We start from the raw sequence: 16,352 nt of genomic DNA, 5'->3' as shown, positions 1-16,352 counted from the left end.
GTAGATGGCTTGAACCCTGGGGGCAGAGGTTGCAGTGAGTTGAGGCTGCACCACTGCACTCCAGTCCGGGCGACAGAGCGAGACTCCGCCTCAAAACAAAACAAAACAAAACAAAACAAAAAAACATATGAATTGGTGGGGGTGGTGGGACACAAACATTCAGTCCATAACAAATATAGAGCAGTTCTCATGGTACTTTTTTGTTGTTGTTGAACAGAACTCAGGCATGGGAACCAAATATCGAACGAAGAAGGGCCACATGATATGTAAACTTATGTGTTTGTGCATTGCCTATTCTTCTACTATTGGTGGACTGACAACAATCACTGGTACCTCCACCAACTTGATCTTTGCTGAGTATTTCAATACGTAAGTAACCTTATTGAATTGGTGATTTCACATATGGGCAGCACACAAATTGTAAAAATTATTCTTACCTGGGATTCAGAGAATCCAAGTACAGAGATGTTATGTTAACTCTCCTTTGTTTCCCTTCAGGACATCTATAGGTCTACAGACCTTCCTTTGTACTGAGAGTTAAGTATTTAGGAATATTGAGTTAACTTGTGCCAACAGATTTCCCAGGTCAGCTCAGAGGAGATAACTCTTGGCTGACCACTCTAAACAAACAGGAAAAACATTTTTCATTGAAAGTAATACCACATATGATAGTTAACTAAAATGGAAAGGAATTATTTTCCTTGGACAGTTTATGTAGGGTTTGGGGACCAACATGTGAGCTTAAATAATGAATGGTGAACAGAGGTATTAATTATGGGGGGCTTGACTTTGGAATTCAGAAAAGATTTGAAAGATTGAACAATTACAATAAATGTCAGTAATAAAGTATTCTACAAACAGATATGTGACTCTTAACATGTTTGGAACTGTGATGACAATCCACTGCAGAAAATGGGAATCTGTGGATTCAACAGGTAGAATACTTGGGTTAAAAAAATCCTCAATTTGCAGGTACTTACACTGTGAATTATTTTACTTACTTATTTGTTTTGTTGAGACAGAGTCTCACTCTGTGGCCCAGGCTGGAGGACATTTGGTGCAATCTCAGCTCACTGCAACTTTCGCCAAGTGATTATCATGCCTCAGCCTCCTGAGTAGCTGGGATGCACCATAATACCCAGCTAATTTTTGTATTTTTAGTAGACATGGGGTTTTGTCATGTTGGCCAGGCTGGTCTCAAACTCCTGATCTCAAGTGATCCACCTGCTTTGCCTCCCAAAGTGCTGGGATTACAGGCATGAGCCACTGCATCTGGCCACATTGTGAATTTAACAAAACAAAAAGGTTCATGATTCTCCCAAGACTTATTTTTTTCCTATGAAAAATCGTCATAGTTCATAGGGTTATTGTGAGAATTGCATAAAGTAAACTATGTAAAAATATTTTGCGCTATGTAAGTATCATTGAAACAATAGCATGAAAGTCCATGGTGTCATATAAGCACTCGGACTGGTTCTACTAAAAGAACAGATAATACCCAGAATTTCAAGAAGATAGACAGGATTGAGAAAGCCTAGGAACAGGATTTGGGTTCACAGAAAAATTAGAGTTCAGAGGCAGGAGAACCACGCTCTGCGAAGTAGATTCATAGACTCTATGAATTTTCTGAAATTATTTGCAAAGTGTTGTGCATGCATAGATTCGCTAAGAAATTCAAGACTCAAAAAATGTCAATTTCCATTCTAGAAAGAATGGGTGTTTGTGTTCAAAGAACACTGGTATAGGAGTTTAGGATCAATATTAAACAGACCTCCAAGAGTATCGTTTCTATGAATACACATCCATCATGTACACTCCAACTACTGATTTAGAAAACTTTAAAAGGCTTTTGGTTTATAAATGAGAGGCTTCTGAAATTCACAGTACCAGTGAAGACTTATCCAATGTATCCCCTAATTCAAGACAGGAAATACACCTGAAATCGTTTTTAAATATTAGAGATATTTTAAAAATATCTCTAATGTTGATATTAGAGAACTGCTGGTTTCCATCATTCCCATGAAAGTAGTTGATACAGTCAATGTAATTAATATTGAGGTTGTTTTGGTCTCTGTGATCTTGCAGAGTATATCAACTAAATTTTGTTTAACTTTTCCCTTGATTTATTGAATGCACTAATCCACTTGTAATGACAGATTAAGAGCATTATAGCACTTTAAGCAAAAGGTTTTAGTAACTATTTTCACTAGTTATCTAATCTTCTACTTCTCCTAACCATGGGGATTCAGCCAAAAAGTCCTTTAAATTTAGAGAATGCTTAAAATACACTTTGAAACATAATGTTGTTTGTCTTCAAAAGGTTGTCTTTGTATTAGAAATTATATGCAAACTGGAAAAAATTCAAAGAATTCTTTTATGATACAAAATACCAGAATAGAAGGGAAAATAACCCTATGTGAAAAAAATATAATTGATAGTATTAAACAAATTAGGTATTTATTAAAATTTTGCTTAAATGTTGGCCCTACAAAACACGGTAGCATTTCAAAGCAATAATAAAATGGAATTTATTAAATTTCAATGGAAAATATTATAGAAGCTTAAAATACATAATGCCACCTTTTCCTCCTGATACTACTTGTAAACTTTTAGAGTAATACCAATGATCTTTTCGAACAATTTCATTTTGGAGCCTTGCCAGCTCCAAAGGATGCGTGAACCCTCAGAGTTAATGGCTTCATACCATTGACATTTACAGAAAGGTGCCATCTTACAAATAAACTTTTGGAGGAAGAAATTATATAATGTATTTTGAAGCCTTATATTTCTATTCTTTTAATATACATAATGTTTCATATACAATCTCTTTATATATAATGTATATATTATAATATTTAAAATGTATTTTGTGTTCCTTTTTACATAAAGCAAACAAAAACAATGAATTCTGAGAAAGCTAAAAGTTATTCAATACACATAAAAACAGACCTTCATTCATTCATTCAATTAATAAGCATTTCTTGAGAATTGGCAATGTACAATGCACAGTTTTGATTTATTTTGTACAATGCAATAAATAAAACCTGCCAGGAAGAATATTTCATCCGATTGTCTAGACAAAATATAAATATGAGACAAAAATTAAAATGTAAAAATGTAGAAGTATTTTTTTTTTGACCTATAGGTGAGAAGATAGAGAGATGTATTGAGTCCTTGCCAGATAATTTACATGCATTATAGTGTACTTATATCCTGGATATCCTTGCTATAGAGGTGGTACATAGTCAGTGATTAAAAGCCTACACTTGGGAGTTAAAACATCTGTGTTCAAACCTCAACTCTTTCACTTACCAGCTAGGTGACTTTGGACAATTATTAAACTCTCAAAGCCTGTTGCTTTTCCAAACAAATGAGGAAAATAATATGATCTCTCTCTTAGAGGATTGTTTTGAGTTTTGCAAAAAATAATTAGCACTTAGTGCCTAGGACAAAGCATGGGCTGAATAAATGTTGGTTGGCCAGGTGTGGTGGCTCACACCTGTAACCCCAGCACTTTGGGAGGCCAAGGTGGGTAGATGGCTTAATTTCAGGATTCAAGATGAGCCTGGACAACATAGCAAAACCCTGTATTTACAAAAATACAAAAATTAGCTGGTATGGTGGTGCGCACCTGTAGTACTAGCTACTCAGGAGGCTTAGGTGGAAGGATGGCTTGAGCCCAGGAGGCAAAGGATGCAATAAACTGAGATTGCACGACTGCACTCCAGCCCAGGTTACAGAGTGAGACTCTGTTTGAAAATAAATAAATAAATAAATAAATAAATAAATAAATAAATAAATAAATAAATAAAATGGTGGTTATTGTTACTACTAGAGTTGAGAAAGTTGAGGTTCAGTTTAGCAGATTGAAGACAAAAACCAAAGCCAGCCAGACCCTTAAGGCTGCCTCCTTAAAAGTTACCTTCCTAGAAACATCACAGAAGGTATGTCCTAAAAGAGGGCTGTAGCTATGTCCCACATACCTTGGTTACTACAGAAAATGTGTCCATATGACTTGGAATAATCTTAAAAGAGGCAAACACCACATTTATGGAGAAAATGAATGAAGATAATTCATTAAATCAAAGTACCAAAGAGTCTGTAATTGTTTTGTTTTGTTTTGTTTTGTTTTTTAGGGAGGAGTGAAATAGTCTGTGCATGTTTTGCATAGTTTAGAATAGCAGTATTAGATTGGCACTATAGAAGTCTGGAGACAGGAAACCAATTAGGAGTCTGTGATCAAAGTGCCAACAAATGATGAAAGGCAGAACTAGGCTAGTTGTGAAGTGATAGGAGGATTTGGACTCAAGACACTGCAAAGTCAGAAGGTTGTAAGTAACTAGATATGAGAATTTAAGTGTAAGAAGGGGTTAGGGCAACTCTGGGGACTTTTGTCCATAAGGTCAGATAGATAGTGATGCCATCAACTTCTTGAGAAGACATGGGAAGGTGCAGGTTCACTGGAGAAATTAATAAATTTGTATTTGGACACATTGAAATGCCTGCTGAGAACCTATCCACAAAGTGATTTTCAGCAATCATTTGCAAATGCATCATTTGAGTTCGTTATAAATTTGAGTGTCTCTCTATATAGGCAAATAGTAATTTTTTGAGCATGAAAATGGTCATGTAGGAAAAAATGTTAAAATAATTGAGACATGGATAGACTCTTAGGAAATATTGACAAGGAAGAGGATTAGCAAAGTTAATCGAGGTAGGAGAAGTATCAGAAGCATATGGTATTTTGAAAGCCAGAAGACCATTTTCAAAATGGAGGATGAGTCAGGGCTTGTACAGTAGTAGAAGACAGGCATGTAGGATGATGGCTGATATCTATAAAGTATGAAATATTTCTGACGTTCTGATTCTTAGAATCTAGTAGTAGCTATGGCACCTAAATTCTTAAATTCCTACACTCCCCTATGATTAATTCACCATTAGCTTTAATAAATCCTTGCAACAGGGTGTTCTGGAAATAGTCTTTGTTCTACCACCTCTTGTTGTAATTATACAAATTCATTAGGTTTTCATTGGCTCTTCCATAAAGAAAATCCTATTTGCTTAATGCTCTCTATCTGATTCTTATCCCCCTTTGTTCCACTGACACATTCTTCCAGTCATCAACAAACATTTTCTAACACTACTGTCAATAAACACTATCTTGTAATTAAGCTATTACTTCCTACTCTGGTTCTTGAAAAATCAGCCATTTTGTTCCATTGAACCCTTTGCTGGAGTTGCCTCAAAAGCCACAGCTGGGGAACTTCCACAAGGGAATGCCCAAACAGTCCTGAGATGGGGTTAATTGAGATTTCAAAGAAAGAAGAAGGAAATACCAGGGTGATTGGTACAAAGCATATATTAGGGGAACTTACAGAGTGCAATCCTCCAGAGGAACAATGAAAGAAAAGGAATGTTCCACCTGGGTGCACCCACTTCAAAGGGATCAGAGTGTAGAGATTAAGGAATTTGGCTTGGGGCCAGGGCCAATTTCTCTTTTAGTAAACCTAGATACATTTATTAGTGCCTGGGAATGTTCAAGTCCCCAGTTTGGGTTCAAGCTTGCTGGGGGAAATAACCTGCAGATGGCTGAGTCACACAGAGGTCAAGGCACTCTAATTTTCAGTCAGGACTCAGAAAGGAAGCAGAGGGAACTGGGGGACCCCACACCAGCCAACTCTGTCAACATCTTTCTCTACTTTTGTGGATTCAATACCATTTGGCCCTCTGTTCTGTTATTTCTTAACCACCATTTTCATCCCTTTTAAAAATCATAATCTATGTTTACTCTTCCTTGAGCTTGTCTTATTCACACATGCACATTGAGGATTACACCATCACCCTTGAAAATTACAAGTTATAATGGCTGAACGAATCATTGTCCTATTCTTCTATTAGCCCATAAAGGATACAAGTAGGTGATTTCATTAGTCTGTTTTATGCTACTATAAAGGAACACCTGAGACTGGGTAATTTATAAAGAAAAGAAGTGTAATTTGGCTAATGGTTCTTCAGGCTGCACAAGCATGACACCAACATCTGCTCAGCTTCTGGTGAGGTCCTCAGGGAGCTTCCAGTCATAGCAAAGACAAAAGGGAATCACATGGCAAGAAAGCAAGAGACACAGGGGAGAGACCCTAGACTCTTTTTAACAAGCAGAGTTCCTGTGAACTCTACCACAGGGAGGGCACCAAGCCATTCATGAGGGATCCGCCCACATGGCCCAAACACCTCTCACTAGGTCCCACTTTCAACGTTAGTCATAAATTTAACATGAGATTTAAAGCGAAAAAACATCCAAACCATATCAGTGATCAATAAACATCAGTAGAGATGAACTGTATTAAGACATAATGAAGTACTAATTATTCTTGGGAATCATCTAAATAACTGAATAATCTTTTAGTATCAAAACAAACCTACGAAGGGAAATATTATTAGAGACTATTACTACTTTCATGGTACAGTGGTTTTGACACATCAATCTCATCAAATAAATACAACAGCTATTGGTTAAACCTACACACAAAAGATCTACTGGATAAAGAATGGAGGATTATCACAAAAAATATTCTCACCTTGCTGACTACCAAATTATATTTTTTAGTTTATAGATATCAGCTGTGAAATCTATGGGTAGGGAAGGCATGTTGGATGAAAGCTGTATTATCAATGATCAACACAGTCACTGTTGCTAACTGTGTTTTACATCACTAATTAGAGAGTAAGAATATAAACTTACTGTGGTTGACCCTTGAACAACACAGGTTTGAACTGCATGGGTTTGCTCATATGAAGATTTGTTTCAAAAAATGCTGTTGGCCCTCCATATCCACAGGTTCCACATCTGCAACCAAACACAGATCAAAAATATTTGAGGGCTGTGGAACCGGTGGACACAGAGGGTCAACTTTTCATGTATATACATGGGGATTATACTTTTCATGTATATACATGGGGATTGCTCATATGAAGATTTGTTTCAGAAAATGCTGTTGGCCCTCCATATCCACAGGTTCCACATCTGCAACCAAACACAGATCACAGTATTTGAGGGCTGTGGAACCGGTGGACACAGAGGGTCAACTTTTCATGTATATACATGGGGATTATACTGACTTCAGGAGTTGAGTATTTCTAGATTGTGGTAACCGTGGGGGTTGCTAGAACCACTCCCCCTCACATATGAGGAACAACTACCTAGCAATAACCACTTTCAAAGATTACTATGATTTTTTCCTGCAGAAATGAGCAATATATACTTCTCAGTAATAATTCCTCCGGTAAATACTATGGAAGAAATTTTAACATGGCAGAGTTTGAACTTAGACCTCAATCCAGATTTCAAGCCCACCATATATTAGCTTAACTTCTGTGACTATCAGTTTCCTTTTCTGTAAAATGGGGATGATATTAGAACTTACAACATTATTGAAATAATTAAATGCCATAATACACATGTGGCTCTGGCAGAGGGTCTGGCACATAGTAACTTGTCAATAATGTTAGCTGTTGTTATTGCTACTGCTCTACTTTTGCCATTGCTGTTAAAAATCTCAGCCTGGATCATGAATAATAAATATTTAATATTTTGAAGAAAATCCTCTGGAAGTACACACATACAAAATGGAAAGGTAGCTTTATCTCAGAGATAATCAAAACTGACTTCAGTTAAAAGGTCTATAGTTGGTGTGGATACTAGCATACTGTGACACTTAATGCCCAAAATCTGTTCCAAGGTTATAAATTTCCAAGACTACATTCATCCTTTTGAAGCTATGTTCTGGGTATTTCCTGGGTATTAAAGTTATTTGTTTTTCAGTGGGGCATAAGTTGCATATAACATATAAGTTACATGCAGTGACAATGAGTCTTCCTAAGAGTCAACCTTGATGCATAAATGTGCTTTAGGTCAAAGCACATCTCCGTGTTATGGGGCATCATTTATACAGTTGTTTTAAAATGCCATAAAACATAAAGCTTGTACTCCAGCTTGTGAATGTTTTGTAATATCTATGGCATTTTTTCTTTTTACCTGGGGGCTGAAATTGAGGATATGGTGGTTTAATGGACAGAGGTTGTGTTTTAAACTCCTCCTGGGTTAAAAATACAGTTTGATTACACAATCTGACTTTGAGCAATCCACTTAGCCCCCTAAGACTCAGTTTCTTCCTGTGTAAAATAAAAATGTAATGCTTTCCTCACAGGATTTTTGATAAAATTAAAAGTGCTTAGCTCATCTGCTCATTCCTACTTTCTACCTAACCTCTAAAACTAACAGTGCCCCAAGAGAAGCACTTCGCTTCTAAATCTCCATTACTCCTCAGATTATCAGACTCATTTTTGTGTTTGTAATACTACCTATGTGCTGATAACTACCAATTTTATAACTCTATCCCTGCCCTCTGCTCTGAATTTCAGACTTATTTATCCAGCTGCATTCCAACATGATCACTTCGAAAACTGAGGGACATATCAAATCATCACATCCCAAAACAGCATGCTTGATCTGCCACCTCCAGCATGCCTGATCTGCCACCTCTCCCCTGCCCTCCTGCCAACCCGACCTCCCCTCAGACTTTACCATTTCAGCATAATGACATCTTTTCTCTATTTCCTATGTTTTATTCCAAGTATATATAAAATCTATTGCCTTCTGTTTATCTTCACATGTAAACTAAAATCTACTCCACTCTACCCTACTTCCGAGGAACTTTCTTTGTCTTCTAATAGGTTTCCCTGTGTATTCCTCTTCTACTGCTACCTTACAAATGGCAATCAACCTAGTGGCTTAAAACAGCACACATTTATTATCTCATTATTTTTGTGGGTCAACAGTTCAGGCAGAAAGGGGCAGAGCAAGATGGTGGAATAGAAGGCTCCGTGGATAGTACCCCATGCAAGGACACCAATTTAACATCTATCTACACACAGAAAAGCTCCTTCATAAGGACCAAAAATCAGGTGAGCACTCACAGTAGCTCTTTTTAATTTAGTATCATTGAAAGAGGCACTGAAGAGGTAGAGAAAACAGTCTAAAATCACAGATGCTGCCCCTCCCTCATTCCCTGGCAGTGGCAGCATGTTGCAGAGAACATTCTTGTGCTATGGGCAGAGGTGGGGGAAAGCAATTTTGAGACATTGAAATCAGTGATGCCCTGTCATAGCAGAAAGAAAAACTGGACCAAACTCAGCAGATGCCCACACACTGAGGGAGTATTTAAACCAGCCCTAGCCAGAGAAGAAGTGCCCATCCCAGCAGTTGGAACTTGACTTCCCACAACCCTCACCACTGCGGGCTAAGTGTTCTGGGGCCAAAAAGAAACCTGAAAGGAAGTCTAGGCCACAAAAACTACAACTCCTAGGCATCTCCTAGTGCTGAACTGGGCCTAGAGCCAGAGGACTTGTGTTGGGGGAATGTAGTCTACTGGGACACCAGACAGGGCAGCTAAGGGAGTCCTGACATCATCTCTTCACTAACTCCCGGTTACACAGATTGCAGCTCCAAAAAAAAGACTCCTTCCTACTGCTCGAGGACAGGAGAAGAGAGGAGAGGGAAGAGTGGAGAGGACTTTGTCTTGCATCTTGTATACCAGCTCAGTCACAGCAAGTTAGGGCACTGGCCCCCTTTCCAGGCCCTAGTTTTGAGATGACATTTCTAGACACACTGGGCCAGAATGAAATCTGTTTTCTTGAAGGAAAAGACCCAGTCCTGGGAGGATGTATCACCTGTTAACTAAAGAGCTCTTCGTCAGCCAGCCGTGGTGGTTCACGCCTGTGATCCCAGCACTGTGGGAGGCCGAGGTGGGTGGATCACGAGGTCAGGAGCTCGAGACCAGGCTGGCCAACATAGTGAAACCCCATCTCTACTAAAAATACAAAAATTAGCTGATCATGGTGGCACAGGTCTGTAGTCCCAGCTACTCAGGAGGCTGAGGCAGGAGAATCACTTGAACTTGGGAGGCAGAGGTTGTGGTGACCCAAGATCACGCCACTGCACTCCAGCTTGGACAACAGAGTGAGACTTTATCTAAAAAAAAAAAAAAAGGTCTTGGCCCCTGAAAAACCAGCAGCAAGACTCAAATACTACATCAAGGGCTTTGGGTGAGACTCTAAGAGATGCTGGCTTCAGGTGAGAATCAGTGCATTCTTACCTGTGAGGGCTATGGGGTGAGACTCCTGCTGCTTGACAAAAGCAGAGGGAAAAATAAAGGGGACTTTGACTTGCACTTTAGGTACCAGCTTGGCCACAGGGGTGGAGCACCAAGCAGGTTCTTAAGGTCTCTGATTCCTTGACTTGGTTCTTGGATAGCATTTATGGACCTGTCCTGGGAAGGAGGGGGAGCCCACTGCCCTGAAAGGTGAGTCCCAGGCCAGGCAGTATTCACACAAGCTGACTGAAGAGCCCTTGGACCTTAAGGGAGCATCAGTGGTAGTTTGGCAATGCTCCCCATGGATCTGTGGTGGCAGTGGACATTAAAAATGGGCAAAATATTTGAATATTTCTCAAAAGAAGACATACGAATGGCAAACAGGCATATGAAAATGCATTCAACATCGTTGATCATCAGAGAAATGTAAATCAAAACTACAATGAGATATCATCTCACCCCAGATAAAATGGCTTTTATCCAAAAGACAGGCAATAACAAATGCTGGTGGGGATGTAGAGAAAAGGGAACCCTCACACACTGTTGGTAGAAATGTAAATTATTAGTACAACCAGTATGGAAAACAGTTCAGAAGTTCCTCAAAAATGAAAATAAATCCACCATGTGATTCAGCAATCCCACTGCAGGGTATATACCTAAAAGAGAGAAAATCAGTATTTGGAAGATATATCTGCACTCCCATGTTTGTTGCAATACTGTGTGTATTAATAATAGCCACGATTTGGATGCAACCTAAGTGCCCATCAACAGATGGATAAAGAAAATGTGGTACACATCCACAATGGAATACTGTTTAGCCATAAAAAAGAATGAGATCCTGTCATTTGCAACAACATAAATGGAACTGGAAGTCAGTATGTTAAGTGAAATAAACCAGGCACAGAAAGACATTACATGTTCTCACTTATTTGTGGGATCTAAAATCAAAACAAATGAACTGACGTTGATAGACAGTAGAAGAATGGTGACCCAAGACTAGGAAGGATAATAGGGTGTGGGCTGAAAGGTGGAGATGGTTAATGGGTACAAAATTAACAGAAAGAATGAATAACACCTAGTATTTGATAGGACAACAGGGTGACTATAGTTAATAATTTAATTGTATATTTAAAAGTAACTAAAAGAGTATAATTGGATTGTTTGTAACATAAAGGATAAATGTTTGAGGGGATGGATAATCCCATTTCCATGGTATGATTATTACAAATTGAATGCCTTTATCAAAACATCTCATGTACCCCATACATATATACTCCAACTATGTACCCACAAAAATTAAAAATTTTAAGAATTTTTTTAAAAAAGACTCCAAGCAAAGGTTAGCTGGGCTCTTGCTCAGAATCTTACCAGGCTGACAGCAGGGTGGCAACTGGGCCTGTAACCTAGATAGAGGCTCAGGGTATTCCTCCAAGCTCATTGAGGTTGTCAGGAGAATTTGGTTCCTTGCAGTTTAATTACTGAGGTGTCCATTTTCTTGCTGGTTGTTGGCATGGGGTCACTCTCAGCTTCTAAAGGCTGCCCTCAGGCCCTTGCTACAGGGCCCCGTCCTCTGACAACAGGACGTTTGCTTCTTCAGGCCAGCAGGAAACTCTCTTTGAAGGGCTCACCTGATTAAGTTAGGCCTACCCAGGGTAGTTCGTGCTTTTGATTAACTCTATCAATTGATAGGGACTCTGATTACCTAAGGAAAATCTCTTCACTCTTTTCACTAAGCAACCTAATCACAGGAGTGATATCTCATCATATTCCCAGATTCTACCCACACAGAAGAGGAGATTGTACAAGGCATGTATACTAGGAGGCAGGAATTTGGGTCGTATCTTCGAACTCTGCCTACCACATCCTGAACATCACACGCTGTTTCCACTCTTCTTGACTTCAATCCTGAGAATGCATCCAGGAGCCAATCTGTTTTAGGTCAGTTACTAAGTAGATCATGTCACGTTACTAACTTACTATGTTCCAATTAGTCCTTATTGCATTTGTAATAAAATCCAAATTCTTTCAGACTGGCTACAAGGTTATATATGATCTGATCCCTATTGACTACTTCTTTCATGTCACACTCACCTTAACTCACTACCCACAGCCACGGTGGTCTCCTGTCTCACCACAAGTGCGACAAACTCATTCCTAACTCAAGGACTTTGTAATTGCTATTTCCTCTGTCTGGAATGCTGTTTCCTAGTTATTCACATGACTGGCTCCTTCTTGCTATTTAGGTCTCATCTAAAACGTTACCTTCTCTGATGACGTTATGTAAAATTTCCCCCTTCCCCTAATCACATTTTGTTACATCATTCTGTTTTATTTCCTCTTTTGTTATATGTTTACCTGTTTATTGCCTGTGTTCCCTACTTGAACATAAACTTCATGAGAGCCCGCACCAGGTCAGTCTCATTCACCACTATGTCCCCAGTAGCTTGGAGAGCACCTGGCACTTGGTAGACACCAAACAGTGTTAGGTAAAAGAAAAGGATTTCATCAGAATTAAATCTCTTAGCATAGTTCATGACAGAAAAAATCTGTATTTGCTTTAGATGCATGTTTGAAGTCTCTTCACTTGTAGGATATAAAAAAAAAGTGGGAAAAGGAACATCACAGCAAAAGAAAATCCTTAGAGTATTCCATGTATTTCTTTATTTGCTCAAAATATTCACTCTAGGTATAAGGGTAAAGGTAATGATTAAAGAGGCATAGTCCCATGTGGTTATTTATATACTTCCATACTATTAAACTAAACAAAACAACAAAGTTTAACTTCTTCAGGCTTTCATTTTTCTAAAGAAACTATTCCTTCAGGCAAAAATTCTATAAAGCCCGTCTTCAGTCAAATACATTTTGCAGGATTCTCTCCAGTGGGTAGAGAGAACTCTGCATACTGATTTCAAGATATGAGCCACAGATGGTGAAAAGTGAAATTAGGCTTGAGGACATGGGTCTAACCCTAATCCAAGCAGCATTCCTAAGTGTCGTTAGGTTGTATACAGACTAACATAGGTCATCCTATAATCCAAGTCTAATGTTAATGGGAAATCAGCTTTTCCCCCGTTATTTTATCTTCCAATTGGAGACAACAAACATTTTTCAAAAACGAACAGTTTTCAATAGAGCCTCATGGATGTGATAAAGCATTTTTCCATTCACCACACTGCCAATTTTCTAACATCTTTAATTATCATTTGTCACCTTCTAATTGCATAAATATGTAAGCTAATATTTGGATCTCTTCAAGGTAGATAAAAATTATCCTCAAGTTGCTAAAGATAATTGTAGGGCCTAGGGAGATTAGTAATTTTTCATAAGCTCAAAGAAAATTATAGAAAACCTTAGAAATCTAGAGTTTTGAGGACCCATTATTATTAAGAAACATCTTAAAGTAGAAAAAGAAACACTCTAAAGTGTATAAATTTGCTACATAGATATAACATGAAATATTTTATTACATGATTTTTAAATGACAAAAGACAAAGTATGATTCAAATAGAAAAAAATGCAAATCTGTATTTCTATAAAGTTCTACGTATTTTATGACTTCAAGAATATTAAAATATGCTAACAATGTTTTCATTACTTCTGTATATCTTTGTTTTCCAGATTTTCAAATTTATCTCTGTGTTACTGCTTTTAGAAAAAAAGTAAAGACAACTGTTTCTCAAATTTCCTACTGTTGCTCCGTAGTTATAAAATAGATGACTATACAAGAATTTATTTGGTATGAGACATTTTAGAACAATGAATGTGAGGTTACCAAAGAAACTGTGCTAGTGTCTGACCTTTTGTTGTTGTTGTTATTATGTGAGTTTAAAAGTTGAAAAATAACTAGGTAAGATAAAAAGAAAAGTTGTTGATTTCTTCAGAACTTTTAATTATTTTTATCTGGCTCAGAGTTATTCCATTTGACTGTGCCCCAAAGCACCACCTGGTTCTAGGAAGAAAGAGCTACCATATACCTGGTTCGATGGTTGCTGTGCTTTGAGGTAGAAGAAACAGAGGGGAAAACAGCCTTGGGAGATGACTTGGGCTGGATCAGAGTTCTTTCGTAGGGCCAAGAATTCTAGTCACCAAGGTGAAATGGGAACAGACATTCAGTCCCATTAATTTGCTCCCATTCCCAATTCTGCTTATGTGTCTTTCCTTGTTCATATACTGATGATTTGAGTAGTGACAACAAAATGCACACACCTCATGAACACCTATTTCTTGTGCGTTTAATGAGTACCAAGCGCTGCGCTGGGTTTTTTCCACAAGCACTTCCTTAAAGATTAAATGTAGAGAACAAAAATCAAAACACATCCACTCTTGCTTTTATGGGATGCAGCGATAATTATGCAGTTACAGAATCAAGACAGGAGACAAGGGGTAAAAGTACTCTACTTAATGATGAGTATATTCCAGGACTTCCTTCTTGGACAGCAACACAGGAAAGAGGTGGACTGCTGCTTTCCTGTTACAATCTGATATGATTCCACCTGTCTCTCCTTCCCTGAATACGTCTCCATGTTTTCACACAGACGCTATCCTGACTGTCGTTGCCTCAACTTTGGATCATGGTTTACATTTTCCTTCCCGGCTGCTCTTATCATTCTACTCTTATCCTGGATCTGGCTTCAGTGGCTTTTCCTAGGATTCAAGTAAGTAAATATTTCATTGTAATAGGCTAAAAAAAGGTGTCTAGGTTCCTAGTTCTTAGCTTCTTATCCGATGCTCTTTCCCCTATGCCATGCAGGCTACAAAATTAATACACACAAATACATATTTTAAGGATAAGCTTGAATCTCATTTAAATAATACTGACTGTGGAAGAGTTAATTAAAGATTAGAAAGGGGCCAGATGCAGTGACTAATGCCTATAATCCCAGCACTTTGAAAGGCCAAGGTGGGAGGATTGCTTGTGCAATCCTCTCTGAGTTCAAGACCAGCCTGGACAATATGGCAAAACCCTGTCTGTACCCAAAACAAACAAATAAACAAACAAAAGCCCCCCAAAAACAAAAACAACAACAAAAACCTCCCCGCTAAAAGGACCATCCAGGCATGGTGGTGTGCGCCTCTTGTCCCAGCTACTCAAGAGTCTAGGTGGAAGGATTGCTTGAGCTTGCCGGGCGAAAGTTGCAGTGGGTTGAGATCACACCACTGCCCTACAGCCTTGGCGACAGAGAATTGTCTCAAAAAATAAAATAAATAAAAATAAAGATTAGGGCCAGGCACGGTGGCTCACGCCTGTAATCCCAGCACTTTGGGAGCCCAAGGTGGTTGGATCACGTGGTCAGGATATCCAAACCATCCTGGTCAACATGGTGAAACCCCATCTCTACTAAAAAAATACAAAAAATAGCCAGGTGTGGTATCAGGCAACTGTAGTCCCAGCTACTCAGGAGGCTGAGGCAGGAGTATCACTTGAACCCGGGTGGCAGAGGCTGTAGTGAGTGGAGATCGTGCCACTGCATTCCAGCCTGGGTGACAGAGTGAGACTTTGTCTTAAATAAATAAATAAATAAAGATTAGAAAACAAATCATCTAGGTGCCCTTTGAGTCCTAAGATGATAAGACATTGAAGGGCATAAATAACTCAATCTGATGTCCAACTTGTTAAAGAGGAATTTTAAGGCTTGCCCCTCCACTTAGTTTAATGTGGGGATTTCCTTGGGTTATCAAGCTACTTACACTGTGACAAATAGGGCTTCCTGCATCACGCTAGCACCAAAATTGACATCCTTTTCAATATACCAAGTACAATAAAGATCTGAGGATGTTCTCTGTGGAAAGAATATTGCTTTAGGAATTACTAGACCAGGAATAAAATTGTGGCTTCTCAGAGGTCAGATAAGGGATCATTACAAGTCCAGACCCATTCTCAGTCTCAGTGTCTTCAATTGTAAGATGATAGAATTTACCCAGAAAATCAGTAAGATCCCTTCCAAGGCTATAATTCTAATACATCTGGGCCTAAATCGAACACATAGATGTCAAAGTAAAAAAAAAAAAAAAAAAAGTTGACCAATGGAGACCGACTGATGCCACTAAAATGTCAAATATATGCATTTAAAGACAACTTCAAAATATTATCTTGGCTGGGATCAAAGCTGGTAGTTCATAAGTACCAATGAGTTACATGACTTAGATGACAATGAGCATTTAAAATTATGAAGGGCTCCAGAGCAAAATCTAAAATGCAGC

At 38.5% G+C, this 16,352-nt stretch overlaps 1 protein-coding gene across 1 annotated transcript in view; it reads left to right on the top strand.

Moving 5' to 3' along the window:
* Positions 1-16,352, top strand: part of SLC13A1 (solute carrier family 13 (sodium/sulfate symporter), member 1) — an 86,658-nt gene that overhangs the window by 51,370 nt on the left and 18,936 nt on the right. The window contains exons 7-8 of the mRNA XM_011937410.1: positions 218-369; positions 14,687-14,806. Coding sequence (XP_011792800.1) covers positions 218-369; positions 14,687-14,806 — 272 coding nt within the window. The remainder of the gene's footprint in view (positions 1-217; positions 370-14,686; positions 14,807-16,352) is intronic.

The sequence above is a fragment of the Colobus angolensis genome, unplaced genomic scaffold, assembly GCF_000951035.1.
Source record: "Colobus angolensis palliatus isolate OR3802 unplaced genomic scaffold, Cang.pa_1.0 Scaffold163, whole genome shotgun sequence".
Classification (NCBI taxonomy): Eukaryota; Metazoa; Chordata; class Mammalia; order Primates; family Cercopithecidae; genus Colobus; species Colobus angolensis.
The sequence above is the reverse complement of the archived record's forward strand: the minus strand, read 5'-3'. Positions and strand labels throughout refer to the sequence as shown.